This window comes from Podarcis bocagei, assembly GCF_964188305.1.
Source record: "Podarcis bocagei genome assembly, chromosome: 7".
Taxonomy (NCBI): Eukaryota; Metazoa; Chordata; class Lepidosauria; order Squamata; family Lacertidae; genus Podarcis; species Podarcis bocagei.
This window is the reverse complement of record NC_138132.1, coordinates 66,294,236-66,317,807: the sequence shown is the minus strand read 5'-3', so window position 1 is coordinate 66,317,807 and position 23,572 is coordinate 66,294,236. Positions and strand designations below refer to the sequence as shown.

The 23,572-nt window shown below is 46.8% G+C and overlaps 2 protein-coding genes across 7 annotated transcripts in view; one reads left to right on the top strand and one right to left on the bottom strand.

Annotated features, from left to right (window-relative positions):
* The window catches only part of KCNAB2 (potassium voltage-gated channel subfamily A regulatory beta subunit 2), a 115,744-nt gene extending 112,040 nt beyond the window's left edge, over positions 1-3,704 (bottom strand). For all 4 annotated transcript variants that reach the window (XM_081204020.1, XM_081204024.1, XM_081204023.1 and 1 more), the window contains exon 1: positions 3,614-3,704. The gene's annotated coding sequence lies outside the window, so the exon portion shown is untranslated. The remainder of the gene's footprint in view (positions 1-3,613) is intronic.
* Positions 3,705-6,788: 3,084 nt separating this feature from the next.
* Positions 6,789-23,572, top strand: part of NPHP4 (nephrocystin 4) — a 96,651-nt gene continuing 79,867 nt past the window's right edge. Inside the window, exons 1-3 of one of the 3 annotated variants that reach the window (XM_081203983.1) lie at positions 6,789-7,022; positions 12,109-12,295; positions 17,860-18,012. In XM_081203983.1, coding sequence (XP_081060109.1) covers positions 12,158-12,295; positions 17,860-18,012 — 291 coding nt within the window. In that variant the 5' untranslated portion in view covers positions 6,789-7,022; positions 12,109-12,157. Of the gene's footprint in view, positions 7,023-12,104; positions 12,296-17,859; positions 18,013-23,572 lie in introns of all 3 variants that reach the window. The other 2 variants (XM_081203982.1, XM_081203984.1) reach the window with 2 other exon arrangements.

The window sequence follows — 23,572 nt, the reverse complement described above, 5'->3', positions numbered from 1 at the left end:
TTCAGACATGAGGTTGAATATGTACCCAAGCAGCCCTGCAGCCTAACGCTCGTTTTCACCCCCTGTCTGTACAGAGCAATTCCTCTATGAGGAAAGATTACAACACTCTGGTCAGAAAAAGTAGAGGGGCATGTACAAAATAATCTGTAGGAGAAAGCAGACAGAGATAAACTTCTCCCTTTATATCAGTACTAGGTGCTGGGGACATCCAAATGAAGCTGAATATCTGAAGATTCAGGACGGGAAAAAGGAAGGTCTTCTTCACATCATATGTAATTAAATTATGGAATTTCCTAGCACAAGTGATAATGATGGCCTCCAACTGAGACAGCTTTAAAAGGGGATTAGATAAACACACCAAGGAGGATAAGGCTGTCAGTGATACTAATCACAATGGCTGCATGTAGCCTCCAGTATCAGAGAAGGTACCAGTTAGTGAGGAGTGCTGTTGAACTTGTAACCAGCATGTGGGCTTCCCATTGAGGCATCTGGCTTACCACTGTGAGAACAGGACATTAAGGGCTGGATGAGCCTTTGGTCTGATCCAGCTGTTGAAATAGTGACGGTAAGGTCTTTGGGGCAGGGACCGGATTTGTTTATGGCATGCTGAGAGGCATCACACACATTGAAGGACGCTCGTGTGGCAAGGGGATGGCAGACCCTACAATCAGCAGGTTAAGTCTTCTTGGTGGTACTGCCACCAGGGCCTGCCTGGTTGGCACTGACCCATGGCAGCGCCTTTTCAGTGGTGATTCCTCGTCTGTAGAATATCCTCCCTGGTGAGGCGCACCTGGCTCCATCACTACTGTACTATCTTTTCATTATTAGCCAGGCATTTGGTGGCCGAAGAAATACCACAGAATCATATATCGTTCCAGGCAACCCTGTGATCATAGGACAAAACAATGCTTCTAATTGAAATTGCTCTTAGAATGCTTTTAACTGTAACTGCTTTCAGATGTTTCAAAGTTTAATTGTTTTTAGAATGTTTTGATCTGTTTTAGAAAGCTTTCGTTTTGCTTTTTACATTGTATATCTGTTTGTCGCCCTGGGGTCCTTGGGAAGGAAGGGTGGGATATAAACAAGCAAATAAATATAAAGAAATAGGATAACTATTATGATGCCTTAAAAACAAACAAAAACAACTTAGTTGTTGCAGGCCTAGCCAGATTCCCCTTGGTTGCTTCTTGCACTGCTCCAGAAATGCTCCTCTGCTTACATCTTCCCCATGTTGGGAAAGGGCCGTAGCTCAGTAGTAGAGAGTCTGCTTTGCATGCAAAAAGTCCCAGGTTCAATCCCCAATGGCACCTGCGGGAAGGGCTGGGAGAGACTTCTTGCCTGAAACCCTGGACAGCCATTGCTGCCAGTGAGTGTAGACAATACTGATGGAGATAGTGGTCTGACTATAAGGCAACTTCCTATGATGTGAGTTACCAAGATGGGTTGGGGAGAGGCAGTGCACAATAGCAGATGGCTGAAGCAGCAAAAAGAACAGGCTCACCGTGGCTGAAGCTTCTGTGAGAGAGCTCATGGAAGCTACAATCAATGGGCAAGCCTCAGAAGGGCCACTGGACTTCTCGCTCAGCCACCTTCAAATTTCTGAATCCTCCTGAAAGCTGCCAGACTCTCTACATTCATGCACAGAGGTATATCCTGGAGAGCACCTCTCGAGTTATTATAGAATTGGCAGGGACCCAATGTTGTATTTAAAAGAAGTAACCACAATACGTACTCTTAAACCTATACTGTATACCATCTTTAGGAGGTCTGGCATTTTAATTTCGAATATATCCAAGACCCTCTGCGGACATGTTGCATTTTCTCTCCTGGCATCTAAGACACACTACCTTCCAAAGGCGTTATGAAACACCGCCACACACTCTCTTTATGAACTAATACTTCCCTGCCAAGTCTGATCCACTCTGATCCATTCCGTATCTCAGCTTTCACCAACCAAGGTTGTTGATTGGGTTATCCTGCTGACACCCTATAGCACCTCTTTTGAGGGAGCTGCCAATATGCCACTGGGCACTAAATGCTAAAAGGTTTTGCTTTTAGCATTTAAAGCACTAAACAGCTTGGGGCCAGGTTACCCAAGGGAGCACCTCGCCCTACATATCTATGCCTGGCATCTGCACTCCATCAATGGGGCACTGCTGAGAGTAGGTCATACTTCAGGGGTGGTGTGCTTAGCTTGCACTAGAAACTGGGTTTTTAGCGTTGCAGTCCTAGCCCTCTGGAATCAATAACCAGATGAAATTAAGGCCATTGCTGAGCACCATGATGTCTCGGCACCTTAAAGACATTTTTATTCAGGAAAGCTTTCCCTGGTGGGTGACCCAGTCACTTATGAACTATTGATTACATATTTGCAGATATGGTTTTATGCTTCCTAGAATTTGTAAGGTACAGTTTTATTGTTTCTAGACTTTTGTAGAAATTATCTTACTGCACTTAGTAACCTGGCCTTACGTTTTATCCTTTTTGTTATTTTGTACACCTCTTTGGGAGGCTGTTTATAAATTTGTTAAACAAGTAAATCAATACCTGGCAATCCCTCAGAAGTTTTGGACTACACTCCAGCTGTGGTGGATGGCTGATGGCCATTGTAGTCCAAAACATCAGGAGGGCACCAGCTTGGCAATAGCTGCTGTACTCCTTTGGAGGCCAACCAGATGGAACAAAGGCATTTGAGAGCAATGCTGGATGGCAATACACAAAAACATGTTTTAGGAAATAATGCTGTGGCCACTTCCAACATTTCTTCTCTCTAGAGGTAAATCAAATCTGGTTGCTGTTATTTGGGCTGAGCTCAAGCAAGTCACCCAGTAGCAATCTCTCTCTTTCTTTAAAATCCTTTAAAAAAGAAAACCCTAAGAAACAAAAAAACCCAGCCAGGCAGCCGTCACCCCATTTAGCCACCAGGAATCCTAAAGAGGTCAGGTTACAAGCCTCTGAGATGCCGCGCCCCTACAAAGGTATTGCAGAATTGCATTCGGCTTCCTACAAGAGACAAACAGGTCGCCCACCCACCCACCATCGCACTCCCTTTGGGCGATCGGAAGGGGAAAGCAATCGCTGAGCTTCTTCAGGCATTTTCGAAAAAGAAAATGCAAGTTACGAAAACCTAGCACCCAGAGGCAAAACCGAGGAGCCAGGCTCTGGATCCCACCCTCCTCTCTGTTTTATTACCTCCAGCTGACTCTGTGCTGAGGCACTGCAGCTGGCGTTTGGGAGAAGGTGACAGATCTCAGGGGCAGATCACAACACGCGCAAACAATGACCGTGCTGCCAGCCTGCAGCATTTACAGATCTGGAAGTCTAACAGCCAGAAAGCAAAGCAGGGGATCACAGAAGAACTCGCTGATCCCACTAGGAAAAAGAAGCAGCAGCTAAATAGCTTCTTTGTGTGGCACCCTAAATCCCAAGCACCCTCAACTTCCTGTCAAGGGCGCCTGTGACTCCACTAAACCAGAAGCACAAAATGATCGTTCCCGGACAGACCCCACTGCAAAGCATTAAGAGCGCCCCCCTTCCTCTCCACAATTGCAAACAGCCTCCCCCCTCACCATGCACAGACCCCCAGTGCACCCGCCCGTTGAGTCCCCCGCACCTGCAAGAACAACAGCAGCAGCAGCTCAGCAGCAGCAAAGGCACCTCCGCCAGCTTACACCATCTTCGTCCTCGTGGAAGAGGAACTCGCCCCCGGAGCTCCTCATTGGCCCCCGGGCGACGTCAATCGGTCGCATGCAAATCACCGGGGCCCCGCGCGGCGGCGATTGGCTGGCTGGGAAGCGCCTCCTGGTAACCGGCAGGCTGCGCAACCAAAGCCAGGCGCCTCGCCTGCATCCCCTCCGCATCAGCATCTTTCCCCAGGCTGGGTACCCATTTGGTACCCAGGTGGTGCCCTGGCTTGCAGCATCCCTCCTCCGCCTGGAGCATCTTTCCCTGGGGATGCTGCGTTTGTGCCCTGCTGTGGTCCTGTGCACGTTTATCAGGGGGGTAAGCCCCCACTTCTCTAAGTGGGACTTTCAGAACCGTAGAATCAGAATAGCAGAGCTGGAAGAGACCCAAGGGCCATCTAGTCCAACCCCCTGTAATGCAAGAATTTCAATGCAAGGCTTTCAAGTAAACATGCCGTGGGTCGAACACATTGCACAGGTTAACCTGTGGTATTCAGCACCATGAGATGTGGCAAAGGCTACTGGCTCTATAGTTTTAGTGTGGGACTGGTGGACCTCCATACCTTACCCTTTCATCATCACTGACTATTCACCATGCTGGCTGCGGCTAATGGGACAACATCTGGAGCACCATGCTGTCCCTGCATTACACAAAGTTATAGACAGAGGTCTGTCTATGGAACCTGAAGTCCAGAGGCACTATGCCACTGAATAACAAATCTTAGAGACATGAAAATGGGCATGTGTACAGACACCTCAGGGGCATCTGGTTGGCCACTGCAAGGGGAACAGATGGAAGACTAGACAGGCATTAAGTCTGATCCAGCAGATCTCTCCCTCTGCAATCCTGTGCACACTTACCTAGGAGTAAGCGCAACTGAGCAGCACAGTGCAGGAGTGCCAACTTGGCCCTGCGACCGAGGGTGCCTGGGGCCAAGGGTGCCATGCAGTGTGCATAGCCCTGGCACCAAACTTTGTGGTTGCCAACAATTCTCCATGGAGAATTTTGTGCATGCTTGGGCACCCAGGGCCTCAGAGAGCTGGCACCTGTGGCACAATGGGACACATCCTTACGTGTAAACAGGCAGAAGATTGGCTTGGAATCTTGTGCAAAATGACTAGAGAGGGGTAGTTACATCAGTCTATTGCAATGAAATTAGCAGAGTTTAGTGAAACCTTAAAGGCTAACAAATTTTATTGCTGCGTAAGCTTTTGTGAACAGATAGGGTAGATTCAGTAAGAGTTAAAATGTAGCAACCTAAATGTATGTATGGGTAATGATAAAGTAATTAACTTGTGTGTGCTTTTAATTAATATATCTAGTGTGAAAGGAAGCCATTGTCTCTATTCAGGCCAAATGAAGAGAGTTAAAGCTTCTTGATGAACTGTAATTGCCCCCTGGGAGTAAGATCCCCTGAACACAGTGGGACTTACTATCTACACTTACCAGAAGGATTGGGCTGCAATTCTATGCACTTTCCTGGAAATGAGACTCACTGAGCACTACATAATAAATAATTATACATGCATAGGGTCATCTGCAGTTTTATTGCCCGCTTTCTGAGAACAAACCCCATTGAGCACATTGGGACTTATTTCTGCACACACTCCTACTGGCCTTCTGGATTGTCTTTTTCACATATCTTCCTTTAACTGATATGGAAACCTGAGTTCACCATAAGGTAGGTATTTCAGTGCAGAAGGCCCAGTCATCCGGTATCCTGTTCTCTGGGAAGCTCATGAAGAGTGGTGTCACTGTATTTAATTTGCACTTAACCTCTGCATCTTTAACGACAGCCAAGCACACAGAAAACTAGTAACTGAAGCTTTTCTATCTTATTTTCTCAGTTTCAATGAGATAAAAAAAGCTTCACCACAATGCTGGACTATTTCCATCAGCATGGGTAACAGTCAGATAAGAAAGGACCAGTGGACCAGCAACATTTAATGGGCTGCAGGTTACCCGCCTCTGTCCTAGAGTTTGTTGCTGAGAAAAAGTTTGGATTATAAAGTGTGGAAAAAGGAGATTTTCTTCCCCATATTCCCATAATCAGGACTCACCCTACATTTGTAAACTGCTTTGAAGTTTGTTTTTGTCAATAGGTTTATGAATTGTAAGGAAATAAGCTGGAAGTGTTCAGGAACTGAAATAAACATTGATTCACAGAGAATCACCTAAGAAACATAAGTGATTCACTTCTACAAGACATGGTGATGATAGTTGGTCTGCACACTCCTGCCAATACACACAGCACTTTACAAAGGCAATCCCCACCCCAGGAGGTTGTAGTATGAAATGCATGGTGATGAATGCTGGTGATGTTGCGTTTTAAAATGATTCGGTATATATTAATGGAAGATAACAGTGTTGACCTATGACAGCTAAATAGACTCTCCAATAAAGGGCCACAACTGAATAGTATTGGTGTAGCATGTGAGTGAAGAGACTAAGCCCCAATTTAAATCTTGCCTCTCCCAGGTAGAGGGCACTTATCTAGTTTGCAGCTCTGGACAATACCAAGCGTGGACAATAAACCATTGGTCTGACTTGGTATAAGACAGCTTCCTATTTCCCTTCTTAGGCCCAAAGCTCAGTGGGCAACGATAGGCCTCACCCCTCAGCCTTGCCTACCTCACAGGGTTGTTGTGAAGGGAAAAGGACAGTGGCACAAGTTAACTTTGCATGCCTCCTTTAGCTGCTTTGCTAAAAGTCTGAGGTACACGTATAAATGGAATAAATACATAATATTGGAATTAAGGGAAATTGCACCAGTTTTTAAAATAGCTGGAGGGAGGTGAGGAAAGGAATAAAGCTTCCAATTGTAAAATTGGCTGCTTCTCGGGCTGCTTAATTATATCAAAGTAATTGTTGCTAAATTGCACAGGGAGCAGGGACAGGATAAGAATAATTTGTGCTTCCATTCTCTTATGCTATACAGTGCAGCTAAAATTTGAATTTTCTTTTTCCCTCGCGCGTGCGGTTTCCTGCCCGCTTAAGGCCTCGCCCCTTTTCTCCGTTGCCGCGGCAACGCCTATGCTACTACAACGGCCGCCACGCCGGCTCGGGCCGTGCCATTTAGCAAAGTTCGGTGGGGAGGGTAGGTGGCAGAAGAGGAACGCAAGGAGACAAAGAGAGGGCGGGCGGGGCGACAGGCAGAGGAGAATAAACCCTAGAAGGAGATGGAACGATACTGGGCGAAGGGCAGTGGCGAAAGGCAACGTTTGGCCCCTGGTGACGAATGGGTGCCCTGTCCCCCCTCCAACCAATAGGCGAGTGGTTCGGCCCGGACAAGATGGCGGCGGCTGCGCGCCCAAAGAAGGAGAGCATGAAAGCGGCAGGTAACGGGAGGTGGGAGAAAGTGGGGCGAGTACCCCGTCCCATTGAGAGAGACGATGAAAAGCAGCACGCTGATTGGCTGACCGGCTTCCCCTTCCTCGTATACCTTTAGGGGTGCACTTTGATTTGCCCCTTTCCCATTGGGGAAAAACAGAGGAGCCCGCTGATTGGCTGATTCCCTTCACAAACACCCCCCAACTCGCGAACAGTGGCGCCAACTGCCTCTGCCCCTCCCTTATTCTTCCGCTAGGTTCTAGAAGGTTCAATTGGCTCCTCTCCCTGCAACTTGGCCTCTCTTGACATACTAAATGCTGTAAATATATAAGGTGGTTTGTTTTTAATCACACACCAGTGCCCTCAAGAAGCTTCCCAGACAAACTGCTAAAATAAATTGATAATTTCCATGGAACACCCCACATATATTATTATTATTATTATTATTATTATTATTATTATTATTATTATTATTATTATCGCCATATACTATAACAGTGGTTTGCAACCTTAAATTTTGAGTCCATGGCTCCGTGACCCCTTGGCCTGCAGATCCGGCAGCCCTTCGCCCCTTTTTTGAACACCTTCCCTTCTGGATGGACGTTTCCCTCAGCCTCCTCTCCTCCCCTCCTTGGGAGTCCTCTGGGCAGCAGCCTCCACCACTCCAAAGAGAAGTGCCTCCTTGTGTCTCTCCACAGGGGTCTGGGAAAAAGATGCCCCCAGCCTTAAGCAGCCCGACAGAGATTGACCAAAGATGAACATGAAGCCAGCTCCTTAACTTGGGATGCAGCAGCGGCTGCCGCTCGGCCTGCATGACGGAAAGGCTCCCCTTCTGTGCCGGGCACTCACCTCCCAGGCAGGCGTTGCCCACAGCATGCGCAAGAAAGGCCAACATGCCTGCCTGCCTGCCTGCCTGCCCGGCCTCCCACTTGCCTACCCGTTCCCAACAGCAAGGGCTGGCAGGCCGGCCGCCTGGGCTCCCTCAGTCATCCACTTGCTTGCATACTCCGAGGCAGCCTCGGTTCCTGGCAGCTGGCACCCCCTGGCAAGCCCGAGAGGCACCATTGGCACTGGGAGCTTGTAGCCAAGGCTTCTGCAACAAACAGCTGCGCAAGCCTTTGGGAGGCAGAGATGCAAAAGGGTATCCGAGGAGGGAGGAAAGAGGGACGGAGGCTGGTGTTGCCCACGGCACCCTTGACCATCCTTCAAGGCACCTGGGGTGCCATGGGACACTGGTTGAAAACCCCTGCCCTATACCATCGTACAAACTTAAAAGAAAATAGCCCACCCTGGCCAGTAAGATGAAGTTAAGGCAGTACAGCAAAATAAGACAAGTTCCTAACCCAGGTAACCATTTTTAGAGAAGGCAATTTAGTTTATGCTAACCAAAAAGTTTCATAATGTGAAGGGAGTGCTCTGTTTTTCATTTTTGGCCGTGTATAAATGTAATAAAGCTGTACCGATTAGTTGTGGAGGAGTCTTTTTGTGCCAAACCTTGTGCTGGTTTTATTATACTATCTCCCACAAGTGCTGTTTGCCACAAGAGCACAAAGGAAAGTTTTTTTAAAAATAAATATTAGTGTTCCAAAAACTTGGTTTTATTGATTTTTGATTGGTACCTCTTCAGTTCAGATCTGTTGAACATAATAAGGATGTGTGGGAGGAAATGGGAGCTTGGCTAGGTTACTACAGTCATACCTCGGGTTGAAGTAGCTTCAGGATAAGTATTTTCGGGTTGCGTGCTGCGTTACTTCCGGGTTTCGCCGCTCACGCATGTGCAGACGGTCAAAATGACATCATGCGCAGAAGCGGTGAATCGCTGCACGTGCAAACACACGGACGCGGGTTGCGTTAGCTTCTGGATGCGAATGGGGCTCCAGAACGGATCCCGTTCGCATCCAGAGGTACCACTGTACTTAACTTTAAAAGGTAATATTTGCACACTGATTGGTACAGTGAATACATACCACCTAATTTTATATATATAACCACAGTGACTGACTGAGATTTTACATTCTCCACTTCCCTCCCTCCCTTCCTGGTTAAGTCAAACCATAGTTTACTGTTATGTTCAGACTGTGGCATACATTAAGGATGTGGAACTCAATACCCTTCAGATGCTGTTAAGACTGCAACAGTATTATTATTAAAATGTTCCTGCTTTTTTCTCAGGCAGTGAAGAGCAAGAGTGGGATTCCCTTCAGCTAGTGTATTATTATTATTTCCTCCCCCCTATGTGATGACTTGCCCATAGTGTCATGATGATTTGCAGTTCTGTAGAACTCAAAAAGCTTGCTTGTCATTTAATTTATTGCACAGTTTCCTCCAACCCTTCCTCCAAGCACAAGGTGGCTGACAGCACAGAATATACAATGTAATATAAAAATATATACAAGAAAAGCAGCCTAAAATGAAAAACACAAATCAACAACACTAAGAGCCCCTCCAGATTTTCTTTTTACTGCACATTCATTATGATTTATGTTCATGATGCTATTTGGGCAGTCATACACATTCCTGCTTTCAGTTCCCTTTGTCCCTATAAACGTTTTGGGGCAGTCACACTGCTTCATTTTCAATCTGTGCATGCTCAATACCACAAATGCTCTGGTTTATTTTTGTCCCGCTTTTGGTTTGCAATAGTCCCTCTGCATAGCAATAATGTGGCATTGGGGATTCATCGCAGAACAAACCAAAGTAGATTAAATCCACCCCTAATTCTTTATTGTTGGGTCGAGAATATGTTGTAGAATATACCTGTAATAGCAGTCTGGGGAATGCCTAAATAGTCTGCTCCAACTTCAGAAGGAACATTGGCTTAAAAAACAAAGGCCTAGATGAATAGAAAATTGATTTGGTCTTGAAGAAAGCTAATGCAGAGGGCAATCTCTCGGGAGGGAGCTGTAAATTGGGTGCCACCACCAAAAATGCCTTGTCTCACATTGCTGTCTTGCGCATGGTGCAGGTCATAAGTATTATGGCCAGGGGCCTCTCAGTTGACTGCAGGGCTTGGGGCAGAAAGTATTGCGGAAGGGTGCTCCTTCACGTCTCAAGGTTCCAAGAGGGAGAGTGCTCGTGTGCTTGGATCTTGCTTGCTGGTTTCCTTTTGGGACATCTGGTCAGCCGCTATGATGCTGGGAGGCCTTGTTCTTGACATTCCTTGTCGTGGGTTTTACTCTCATTTACCTGTCCTGTTTCTTTGCTGATTCCTCTGCCTGTCAAAAATGCTCCCCCCCCCCCATTGGTAGGACTTCAACCTTGATCCGAGGCAGACCTGCACTGCCCACCCACCTCCCATCCCAAGGAAGTTATTTAGGTACGGATGGTTCCTGTCCTCATTGAAGTGATGGGGCCTAGGCCTGCATTGCATACATACAGCCTGGCTTTGGCTTACAATGCCTGCATACATAAGGCTCATGTTGATTTTATCTATGCAGTCAGAAGACTGACCCCACATCTTGGGACTTTGGCAAGGTGTGTTTGTTTGTGTGCCTCCCTGTTCCCAAACTAGGGCAGGAGGGGTGCTTGGAAGAGGGAAATCTCCGACAGTGAGGAAGGCAGAGGAGGGAAGAGTAAACTATAGAAAGGCCAGCAAGAAGAGGATGTGAAGGTGCCCCCTTCCACCTGAGCTGGAGCTGCAGGCATATTTCATCTATACAGATGAGCTCTAGAAACCCCAGCATGTCATCTAGGAATGTGCACAGTGCTGGTTTTCCCGGTGGCAGGTCAGCTGCCTGCCCTTGAATGACTTATCTGGCTTCGTCTCCAGGCAGGGCTAATTTGACAGTGAGTCATCCTTAGACTCCTCAGCTGGAAAGCAAGAGGATTTCTGGATGCCCTAGCCCTGCATTTACCCAGCAATCCTGTGTTTTTCACTGTTACTGCTCTGTTTACACACACATCCACCTCCTTCCTGGTAAAATCTTCCTATACATTGTGTGAAATCAGGTGGCAATATTTATTTTAGATTACCCCTTCCCCCTCCTTTTTTTTACTGCCCTTTACAATACAAAATTCCCAGGGTTGTCAATGTAAAAAGAAAATGCACAAACAGTTATGATACATATAGAATTCTGTTTACAAATGACAGTGATGGAGTTGGAAATCACATTCCTTGGATGCTGCTGCACGTTTGTTTTTCATATATTTCTTACCAAGTTTTAATAGCAACAGACATGCTTCAGGAAAAACAAACAAACAGAAGAAGTAGTATAGGTTGTCACAACTGCAAATAAAAAAGTATAGGATTCAGCTCTGCAATTTACCTAGTCAGTAATAAAACATACCGAGAGGAAAAGAGTGTGTGGTCTACAATAAGAAAGTGTTCCATGGTCTAAAGGAAAACAACATCCCACCCCCAAACACCCAAAGGATAAAAAATAATCTTTGGCTGTTCGAAATCCGGACATTTGCATAGATTTGTGGAACCTAATGCTTCTGAGCCACTTTATTTGTATGTATCTAAAATAGAATTAGACATTTGTTTTAGATAAGGGGGGGGGGGTGTTAACTCCAACCCCTGTACATTTAGTAAACTGCTACAGTAGGAAGAAAGATTTGGCCTATATTCCTGAAGTGCTAGGGGAGCCCAAGTCCCTACTCCACACGCAAACACCCCTGTAGTCTGAAGTGATGGAGCAGCCTTTGTCAACCTGGTACTGTCCAGACATTTTGGGTTACAGCTGCCACCAGCCCCAGCCAGCATGTGAGAAACAGGATGCTGGACTAGATGGACCATTGGCATGATCCGGCAGGCTTTTCTTACATTCTGCCATGTTGCAATTACTTCTTCTGGAAACTGGAAGAAAATGCATAGGCTGGAAGTGTGGAGCGTGGGCTCCTATGCACAGCCATCTCTGTCAGTAGATAGTGAGGCAGCTGCTTCAAGCGGCAGATGTCAAGAGGCAGGGAACAGCGGTGAGGTAAGTATTACCTCAGTTTGTAAACTGGAACTAGCAAAAGCTTTGAAGGGGTTATTGGACCTTGCCAAATGCACCTTCATAGCACAGGAAGACATGTGTAATGGGAGGGTGGACCCAAAACGTTTCTTGAGTCAGATTCCCTTTTTGTTTTTTGTTTCCCTTTGAAAGGCAGAAGTCTCTGTGGCTGAGGTGAAAACGGTGCCAGCATTTCAGGCAGCAGGATGGGGGAGTGGCAAAGGATCTTTGTACAAAACTTGACGGTCCCTCCACACAACCAGAGGAGACGGCACTCTCCACCCAGGGAATCAACGGCGTTTCAGTTCATCCTGAAGTCTGTGGAGGGAGATGCATTGAAGCTGGTAAGATACCCCTCCCATGAAGACCAAGGTTGTTTTTTAAAGAAAAAGTATGTCTGTGCAGGGACATTTGGGGCATCGCCTCACAGCTGAGATTATTATTAAGATTATAATTATTAATTTATTAAATTGTAAACTGCCTGTCATCCGAAATTCCTAGGGTTGTTCACAACAGAAAAATACAATATGGGAATACAAAATACATAATAAAACAAAAACAAACCCATAACCCCAGGGCTTTGATAGGCATGCCAGTCATATGAGCCAGAAAGCCCGCCAGAGCTGTCTGGAAACCCATTAGATCCATCAGCCTCTAAGGGCAGACCATCCTAATAGATCCCCCATCTCTGCAGAGAGGAAGGTGCTGAAAACCTAAATCTCAGCAGGGAGTGATCTGACCATGGCAAGGGGTTGATGTCAATAAGATGCCAATACAATAACATTTAGATGAAATGCTCATGGAGGACACCACCCCACCGAAGTGAATCTATGATACTTACACTGTCACAAAGATAATTCCCCACTAGCATCAGTTTCTATAAGTGGTAACCATCACCAACATCAAGTTGTTGGTGGGGAAAAAAGGTCTTTTTAAAAAAGGAGTTTGCAGTGTAGACGATGACATCAGGGACTTGAACTTGGGAACCTTGGGGTCTGTGGTTGGGGTCTGGCATCGGAACTATCTCAAGCATGTATTCTGGCAGAGAAAGAAATAATGTGCTCAGATAGCCAAACATCCTTCCGCTGCAGTTTATATTTTTAACTGGTGCTGCTATTTGGTGTAATCATTTGTGTGCATGTGGCTGTATACATATGTACGCACTAGTGGGGAGTTCTCAGCCCTGCCTGGGAATTTTTAGCAGCAGCAGGAGCAACAACAATGGCATCTGTCTGTCTCAGGAGACAATGGAAGAGTGTGCCTTCAGGGGTAAAGTCAAACCATTGGAGAGTTACAGCGCCTGCTGTGGCTGTAGAGACCAATACGGGAGGGACATGTTTTATTGCAGGTGGAGCAGATGAAGGCGTCTGGTTTTGCTGCTGCAGGTGCAGTCTCTATCTATCTATCTAATTTGGCATGGGACATTCTCAAACCTATCTACATTTTTAAACTACATACCATAGAACCTACTTCCCCACCCCATCACTGATTTCTCATTATAATGGCAGAATGTGATCTGGCCAGCTTGCCTTGCCTTTCTCATTTCCCCTTCATTACCCTGTCTGTCTGTCTCCAGAATATGCGATGCTGCTGGTGCATCTCACTTAAAATAAGTAGGATTCACCTGCTATAGCAAGCCTCTTTCATGTATAAGGGGGTGTGGGTAAGTGGGCAAGCTCAGCCCCTTCCGTACCACCTTGTGAAAGTATAAAGTGGTTGATTCAACTCCCATCTACCTTATCCAACCTGCAGGCAGAGACATGAGAAGGTGAACCTGCCACTCTCTAGGCTGAAGTGTTCAGGGGTTTAAAGCCCTGTCCTGCTAAATAATGCAGAGCGACTAAATCTTTAATAGCACACTTGGTAAAGTCTCTCTGCTCTAATCCTGGCCTTGCTGATGGTATTGGAGACGAGGGGCAGCTGGGAGTTAAAATACCTTCTTTTGGATCGGGGGTCAACGCTGAATGTACGTGGGCTGACCCAGGCCCTAAAGGGAGTCCCTGTGCTCACACCCTCCTCTGCCATGGTCCTGTCCCTTTTAAATCAAGGTGGGATGGAAAATTGCTCACTGATTATTTTGTAAGATAAAGAAACAATAAGCAAAAGAGATGCCACATGTGTTTAATGCACATTTTATAGGGTTTCTGTCTCAAAACACTGCTGCTGGTCTTCCGACTGGAGTGGGTTGTTGGAAGTGCATGGCTTCAGGGCTCCAGTTTCTGCAGTGGCTGCCTCTTGCCATCCCGGCTCATTTCACAGTGGTGGAGATCAGGGAATGACAAAATCTGTCAGTTTTGGTTTCTGACAGTTTCTTGTTTTTCCAAACCTAAATTCAGGTCACCCACACTTGTGCATCACTTTGCACCTTTTTAATAAAAAAAAAGTTGCCACATTAAACTTCCCTGGCTGTCTGAGGGTTCTGCTTTCCCCAGGGCAGCATGTATGAAACTAAACAATCAACGGCAAGTTACTTCCCTTTTAATAGCACCTAAAAACCTGGCCAAGGTGAGTTGCTCTTCTTGCTGTTATTATTTGTTATGCACCACCCTTTCCCTGCTGAGAGCATGAGACAGACAGGAATAAAAACACAGCATCAAAAGCAGGAACAGAACCACGATGTAAAATACAAGGTACAGTAATAAACAACATTATGTTATGCAAATGGTGGCACTTCTCTTATGTTCTAAAGCAGTGGTTCCCAACTGGTGGTCCACAGACCCCAGAGGGTCCACGTAACCCACCTAGGAGGGTCTGTGGCATCATTCACATAACAAAATCTACCATAAAGATATTAAAATTTTCTAAAGTAGTTAGTCTGTGACTTAGCTTTTGAAAAACCAGATGTCTGCTGTACTTAGCTAATTGGGAACCTCTGCCCTCCTGGAACAAATAGGTGACTTACTGCACCTTCTCTTAACTGTGAGGACTAGAAACATGATTTATAAATAAGACTTTGCTCCAGCTTAATCGGATTTCTTCACCAATAGCATATGTCTCCTGCCATGGCCAACCTTGTAAATATTTAAGATGGATGGGGTGGCTAATCTTTTTTTTTTTTTTTTTTTTTTTTTGCCTAAGGGCTATGGTCTGCTCCACAGCCCCCTGCCACCCCACCCCCCCGGAAGCAGACTTTGAGGATGCATGAGGGTGCTTTAGAGAGGAGGGGAGGAAAGTGAAGCCCCATTGCACAAGTAGAAGCCCAGGCTTACGCACAGACTGCTTTGCGTATAACCCATTGACTGTAATGTTATTTTTTAAATGAAAATAAAAAGTGTATTATTAGATGCCCATTTAAATTTGTATGAGAAAAGCAATCCGTGAATAATTTAAGCGGTGCTGAGTGCCATGTTCACACAGAGAGCTGCTGTGTGGGCTCTTGACCTTACCATCACCCAAGAGCGCTGCCTTAACTATGCAAATCTCTGTGTCAAGTTTTCAGGACGTGAGCCTGCTTTAAGCAGCTGCTGTGTAATGTGCTGGTGGCTAAGATTTCCAGGGGCCAATTGCTTTCTATTTGACAGAGAGTGAGAACGTCGCCTTGTTTAAAAATCAGATGCAGTTAACTTTAATTACTTTCCCTCTGGTTCTGATATTGGCCAGCTGTTCCCTCTCTATTGTGCCCTCTCATATTACTGTAAGATTATTATTTTTTTAAAATCCGAACCTAGTTTTCTATTCGACCACATTCAGCTCCCCCCTTTGCATGTGACTTCCCACACCCATGGCTGTCTTCTGCGCTATCTCATACTATAGGGAGCCCTGTGCCCCTTGTAATTTATGTTCTTCTGTGTACTTTGCCAGTTTTGCTATAAACTCTTAACTCCCCATGGGGATATTGCAAAGGTGGGTTAGCATTTTTATATAAAACTTATAGACCCAGTTCTCTTTAAAGTGGATAAGTATAAACATTCGTTAAGCCACTATCCTATATTCGTTTACCTATATTCGTTTACCTGGTCAGACCAGGATGGGGAAGAATTGGAGGGTTTACCTACTGACAACCATGGGGAGCAGCCCAGCAGGTTATGACAGGTAGTGTCTGGGCTGTGCGAGATGGAGGAACAACCCAGAGGGGAAGCTACAAGTAAGGATTCAGACCTGGGGGGGGGGGGGGTCCCAGAGGTGTGTCACCCCAGTGCTCCACCCGAACCACTTCTGTGTCACCCAGATGCTCTGTGCCCATTTCTCCACCAACTTCTGTGCCAGCCTTTCCTCTGCCCCTGGCACCGCTGGAGCTTGTCCCTCGTCCAGCCTTCGAGGAGACACCCACCACCCTTCTGGTCCTGAGCCGGTGGTGACACCTCCTACGTTACATAGGTTGTGAAGAGTCTAGCACTGGCACAGACAGCTTAGGCTCTGCCCATTAGAAGGTGTTCCCATTTGCTTGCCCAGTCCAAAGAAATAACCTGCTTGCCACACTAAAGTGGTGCCTTCTACAGTCTTTATATCAGGACGTAAGGGGGGCATGCCGTTTCTTGGATCAATGCTGTGCATAACACCCCTTGGGCCATTGATCCTTGCTTTGCTTATGTACTACACTGATCTGAGCATTAAAAATTTTGGCAGAAAATTTAACCTGAGATTGATTTCTTTATACAGCGGGAACCAGGACATTACCTTGGAGTATAGGTAAAGGGACCCCTGACCATTAGGTCCAGTCGCGGACGACTCTGGGGTTGCGGTGCGCATCTCGCTTTATTGGCCAAGGGAGCCGGCGTACAGCTTCCGGGTCATGTGGCCAGCATGACTAAGCCACTTCTGGCAAACCAGAGCAGTGCACGGAAACGCCTACCTTTCTGCCGGAGCGGTACCTATTTATCTACTTGCACTTTGACGTGCTTTTGAACTGCTAGGTTGGCAGGAGCAGGGACTGATCAACAGGAGCTCACCCTGTCGCGGGTATTCGAACCGCTGAACTTCTGATCGGCAAGCCCTAGGCTCTGTGGTTTAATCCACAGCGCCACCCGCGTCCCTTACTTTGGAGTAAGTTCTACCAAATTCATTTCATCCTACCCTTCTGAGTAGGCATATCTCATATACCAGTTAGTTTACGCAAGCCTTTTCTGGCCTGGGGCACACCAAATATTTTGGATCACAACTCCCATCATCCCTGATATCTGACTGTAATAAATGGGGCTGGCAGGAGGACAGCAGGTTGGGGAAGAAGTAACTTTGCAGTTTTCCCAAGCTTGGTCTCCAGCTGTTTTTGGACCACAATTCCCATCATCCCTGACTGCTAGTTGTGCTAGCTAGGGATGACGGGAATTTAGTCCAAAACCAGCTGGAGACCCAAGTTTGGGGAACCTGAACTAGAGCAAGAAGATTTGTTAAAACAGGTGCAAATAGTTCCCGTTCTCCTTAGGATAGGCCCTCCTCTGTTCTGATGGACAGACCATGCTAATCAGCTCACGGCTACTGGCCTTGACAACTGTGTTCTGCCTCCATAGTCAGAGGCAACACTGTAAGAACAGGATGCATGGTTTGATGACCCATTGGCCTGATCCAGGAGGCTCCTCTTAAGTTTTTAACAGTTTGCTGCAAATTCCATTTGTAATCTGAGAACTTGTAGATGAACCCTGCATTCTGCATGTTGCTGGAAGGGCCACCTCCTCTGGACCCATGCCTTTAGAGAGGCAATGAAATTTCCTGGTGCTGCACTCTCCGTGTTTAAGAACTTAATAAGAATCCTTGTCAACTAGACCAAAGACTTATCCAGCCCAGCTTCCCGTTTCCCTGGAAACCACAGGAAAGGAGGGTGCTCTTGTGCTCAGGTCCTGCTTGCAGGCATCCCATAATTGGCATCTGGTTGGCCACAGTGATAAAAGGATATTGGTCTATATGGGCCACCGGCCTGATCCATTTGGTTCTTCTTACATTCTCATGGTTTGCTTTGGTCTACCACTGGCAGAGAGCATTGGACGAAATGTCGGACGTGGAATTCCAGCTGCGCCTTTCCTTCTTTGATGTCACCTACCACCATTTCTTTGGGAAGACCTGGAGGAGTGCCACGAAGCCCCTTAAAGCTGGGCTGGGACATCCCCCTGCTGTGGTCTTCCACGAGGTAAGGAAGAGATGTTTTGAGTGATGGCTGAAATTGGGGTGCACAGGGTGGTGAAGTAGAATTGGCCCAAATCCACAGGGTGGTTCAAAAGCCTGCAGGCGACTCATTATTTCTGCAGTAGGGTGAGGAGTTCATGCTTATACCATAATAGACGTGACGCTAATTTGAGCTGCTTTTAAGGGCCTCTGTTTTCCCTTAGAGAGGATGGGTGGAAAGCTGGGATCAGGGAAGGCAGGGCAGGAAAATCTACCTCCATTGTACTTTCTGACAAGGTAACAGGACAGGGTTGAAGAGCTGAGAGTCCTGATATCCTGGTGAGGGCTCAGTAGTAGCTCACGGCTTTGCTCTTTCAAAAAAGTTGGTACCTCAGCCCCAAAGACGGGTTCAGTCTGTTCATACATGGGTCCTGCTTCTTTTATCCATGTGATGGTGGTTCCACTGCATGTACAGAGGTTCCTGCTGATGCCTCAGGGACCTGTGGAAGTTTAGATCGCCAACGTGCCCCAGGATTTCAGCAAGGACTGTGTTACAGGTTGCAAACAATACTTTGCCAGTATCAATTATTAATAATCATAATGAACTAGAAAGATAGGTACGTGTCTGGGACGCGAGGTTAGGAATGGGTCTCCCGCTGTAAATCATGCAGGCACCTGCCATTGCAATATCTCCCCTTAACTGTAATTGTAATCTGGTGGGTGGTATTGATGTCACAGTGGAAAAAAAGTTCTTCCCTTACACTTTTATTAATAGCTTAATAAACATAATACATACCTCTCGGCTTCTTGGTTTCTGAAACTGGGACCAGAGATTCTCTGCCCCCTTAGTCTCCTCCTCCACCACGTTGGAATCGTATTATGTTGGGGCTGGAAAGATCCTGGCACCTGGTTGCTTGAGGTGTTAAAAATTGTATGCTGGTCTCTTTTGCGACCTCTTGCAGTCATTTTGTGTGCTTTCTTCTCCTGATCTGCTCTGCCAGTGCATGTGTTGGAGGTATTGTCGGAATGCTCAAATGGAGAGGAAGGCGAACGCCTTTCCCACTAGGGGTTTTATAAGTGAATTTCCCCCCACATCTACTGCTTTAGGAAGCTGCTAGTGTCTTGATGAAGGACGCAGCCCCTACTCCAGTCCCCAGCCTCATCTCAGACCTAGCTGCATGCCCGGCAACCAAATAACATGCAGGCAAGGGGGGATTCTTATCAGACCTGGAACCCGGGTGTTATCAGTGACTATAGGTAGAGGTCAGCAAAACGTTGGCTGGCCTTGCTAGCCAACCAACAGTTTGTGGTTGCCAGGAACCTCACCCTGAAGTCAGCAGGAGATCATGTGCAATCCCATAAGAATGTAAAAAGAGCCCTTCTGGATCAGACCAATGGCCTGCCTAGTCCAGCATCTTTTGTCTGCAGGAGAGCTTCTCTTCCAAGTTCCAGAGGTCTGAGAAGCCCATTCTGCAGTAACTCAGAGCAGGGCTTTTAGTGTGCCTGCCCTTGTTCTGTGGAATATCATCCCTATTGTTGATTTATGTTGTGGAATATCATCCATATTGTTGAGCTGGCCTCAGCCAGAGCCAGGGCTTTTTTGGCTGTGGCCCCGATCTGGTGGAACGCTCTGTCACAAGAGACTAGGGCCCTGCGGGACTTGACATCTTTCCGCAGCGCCTGCAAGACAGAGCTGTTCCACCAGGCCTTTGGCCAAGGCACAGTCTGACCCCCTCCTTTGGTGACCCTTGTAGAACTCTGACCCAGTGGTTGCCATTTGATTTTGAATTGATTTTAGAATATTGATTTTAGAATGCTGTGTTACTTTTATTGCTGTTAGCTGCTCTGAGCCTGGCTTTGACTGGGGAGGGCGAGATATAAATAAAAATTATTATTCTTATTATTATTATGACAGGAACCCTGATCTGCACTTTCTGGAAACAAGTGAAAAAACCCTCAGATGCTATAACCTTTCCTCATAGAGCAGTTGCTCCAACCCATTGATTTAGGATGCCCCTTTATGTTCTTTTGCTTAAAGGGCTGGTGATCTCTTAGGAGTCGCTTGAGGTTAGATGCTGGAGCCTGAATGATCACAGATACAGCAAGCTAGGATCCTATGATCCTGAGGCTTCATGCATCTGTGATTCTATGGCCATGCCAACCACAGGGGGCAGAGTGGTGTGATCTATTCCTCTCAGCAGCTCAAGTGGAGGGTGGGGCACAACCAGACTTGGCTAGATCACAGCCTTGGACTCTGCTGGAGTCCCTGAGCTCATGCTCCTTCCCTGGTAGTTTATGTATTTATTGCATTTCTATCACGCCTTTTTCTCGAAGGAGCTCAAGGTGGTGTACATGGTTCTCCCTCCTCATTTAATCCCCACAACCTACCTGTATCGAGAACTTTTTAATGTTTGATGTTTGCTATGTTTTTATTATGTTGGAAGTCAGCCAGAGTGGCTGGGACAGCCCAGTCAGATGGGCAGAGTATAATAATAATAATAATAACCTGTGAGGTAGGTTAAGATGAGAGCCAGTGACTGTCCCAAAGTCACCCAGTGAGCTTCATAGCCGAATGGAAATCTGAACCGTGGTCTCCTACATCCTATTCCCAAAACACTACCCACTACACCATGGTGTCTTTCCCCCACCCCATATCACTTATAGGTCTCTCAATATTCTCCTGGATGTCCTGCCTTTCTTCTTTCCCCATTTCTAGTAACCTTAGCTGTAAAATTATACTCTTTCCCTGCTCCTCTCCGGAATGAAGGGTTTGAACAGAACTGGGATTTCTCTTGAGTGTAACTTGGTGGAATTCTCTCCTGCAAGAGGCTACACATTTTGATAGCTTTAAAAGAGGGTTAGACAAATTCCCTGAGTTACCCTGCACATAAGTTGTTCAGGGCTTTGTAAATACGACTCGGTATTGTGCCTCCATTCTATCTGTCTGCTCTACCCTCATCCCCCAGTCTAGTAAATGATGGAATAGATTTTTAAAAAATTTAAAAATAAAAATTCTCACTACTTGTCATGCTTGAGATCAGGCAGCAGATGGTGCTCTTGCTCCAGGAATGACGCAAGGTCAGCAAGCATATCCAACCAATTCAGGGATGGTAGGAGCAGCTGAGGGTGATGGGGTGTCCCTCCCCAGTAACTTTATTCTGTGTTGTCTTAAACTTGGCACCACTAGACCTTGCTCTGAGTAGCCCTGTGTCTCCCCCCCCCCCCGATGATCCCATTAAGTGGATTGCCTTTCTTTCTTTAAATGCACTGTTGCGTTTTAGTATTTGTAAAGCACAATTCCAGGGGACTTTAGGATTATGGTTCATTTTACCATTTCTCTCTCTCCTCCAGTGGCGAATGGATGCAGTGGGCCAATCAGGTGCTCAAAACGCTCATCACATTTGATATAGGAAAAATAGGGGTGGTTGACTTGTGCTGCCCAACTCCCCAAGGGACTGAGTCCTCTCTAAGTTCATGATCAGTCAGAGATGAATGGATAGAGTCAGGATGCAGTGAAAGCAAGGCAGATCTTTATTTTTCTGTTGCAACAGAGTCCCCCCCCCCCCCCCGCAAAGAGACAAGAGAGACCCAGAACCAACATCTCTTTTAAGGGTTTGCATTTTGGTGTAGAGAAAAAGCACATCCCTGCTACAAACAGTCAGAAATTACATCTTGTACAAGGTGGGGTTACTGTGGCTCAGGCAGGCCAAGGTGTGATATTCCTGAGGATTTAGCAAGTTTTGCATAGTTCCAGGCACAGTTTACACAAAACATTAGCATATTTGATAAGATTTGATAAGACAATCAGGACGCCCATCAGAGATCCCTCAATGCAGAGCACCTGGGCAAACAATGACAATTAATACCAAGGAGGTTCATAGATATAGGAGAGGAATCCCTTCAGGACAGCGGCGTAGCGTGAGTTGTCAGCACCCGGGGCAACGCAAGTAATTTGCGCCCCCTAACCCGGGGCAAGGCAAGTAATTTGCGCCCCCCAACCCCTAACCTGCGAGTTGCCGCTGGCGCTGCCGCGCAAACAACGCTGCTTGCCCGGAGGAGGATGGAGGCAGAAGCAGCCGCCGCCTGTGGCTGGGCCGAGGGGATGGCGGCGGCGGCAGGGTGCAGAGGCTGCCCGTGCCCGGCCAGGCGTCGGTGGCGGCGTCGGCGCTGCTGCAGCGGCTGCTCCTCCTGCGAGCAGTGAGCGGAGCGCAGCCACAGCGACGGCGGGGGGCGCGCGCGCTAGGGCGCAAGGCTGGCGGTGGCGGCGGGGAGCCCGGCGGAGGAAGGAACTTGTCCCTTCCCTCTGGACTCGCGCCCCCCCCAGATGTTGCGCCCGGTGCGGTCGGCACCCCTGGCACCCCCCACGCTACGCCACTGCTTCAGGAACTTCCCCTGATTGCTATCTGCCTACGTGTTATAAGGCAAGGGGGATTAGAGAGGCAGAGGAAATACTAAGAGTCTTTAGGAGAACCAAGATGGCTTTTGGATTGCTCTCCTGTACTATTTTAGACATGTGGTTTATATGTGTGTTTACCTTGTGCAATTATCAACATTTATTCTATATTTAAGACCTTAGAATTCCTATAACACATTTCACAGTGATATGTCGGTGCACAGAAATAATTTCTTCTTATCAGGACTAGTGTGAGCGGAGGGTAGTCCACTGAGGCTCCTGGGACACAGCCCTCCCACTGAATATGCCAAGCCATTTTTTCAAAATTGCCTCCTCAGTATCCCAAAGCCATGCTCTCTTTGCTTTCCCGCACACATTTCATACTTCGTTGAACTTACAGAGTTATTTGTGTCATTCTCCTGTTTTTTGGGAGGAGTGTCTGAAGGAGCGTCTCCACTCCCACCGTTCAGCCCGGACACTGAGGTCCAGCTCCGAGGGCCTTCTGGCGGTTCCCTCACTGCGAGAAGTGAAGTTACAGGGAACCAGCCAGAGGGCCTTCTTGGTAGTGGCACCCGCCCTATGGAACACCCTCCCATCAGATGTCAAGGAAATAAACAGCTATCTGACTTTTAGAAGACATCTGAAGGCAGCCCTGTTTAGGGAAATTTTTAATGACTGATGTTTTAATATTTAATATTTTGTTGGAATCTGCCCAGAGTGGCTGGGGAAACCCAGGCAGATGGGTGGGGTATTAATAATAATAATAATAATAATAATAATAATAATAATAATAATAATAATAATTTCTCCAGACTGCTCAGCCAATTTTGATCCAAAAGTAGAATTGTGGCAAAGAGTGTGTCTAAAGCAGAAAAACCATGTGATTACTTGGGCTCCTGGAAAGTCAGCCCTGCTAGGAAAGCTCTTGGACTGTTGTTTTAAGGCCTGCTCAGCACAGCCAGTATGGCAGATATGGGAGGAGCCAGGACTGCTTCAGAAACAGCCTTATGTGGTAGCATTCACCTGTCAGAATCATGCATTGTTTCTGAGCATGCAAAGAGACGCTTCCCTGAAGGCCAGAGAAGCAACAGCGAGTGCTTCTTACTTTAAGGACCGTTTTTGTTTGTTTAGTTTAGTAATATAAACAAACAACAATTTTCAACTTGAGGATCTTCCAGTCTCCATTTTGGCT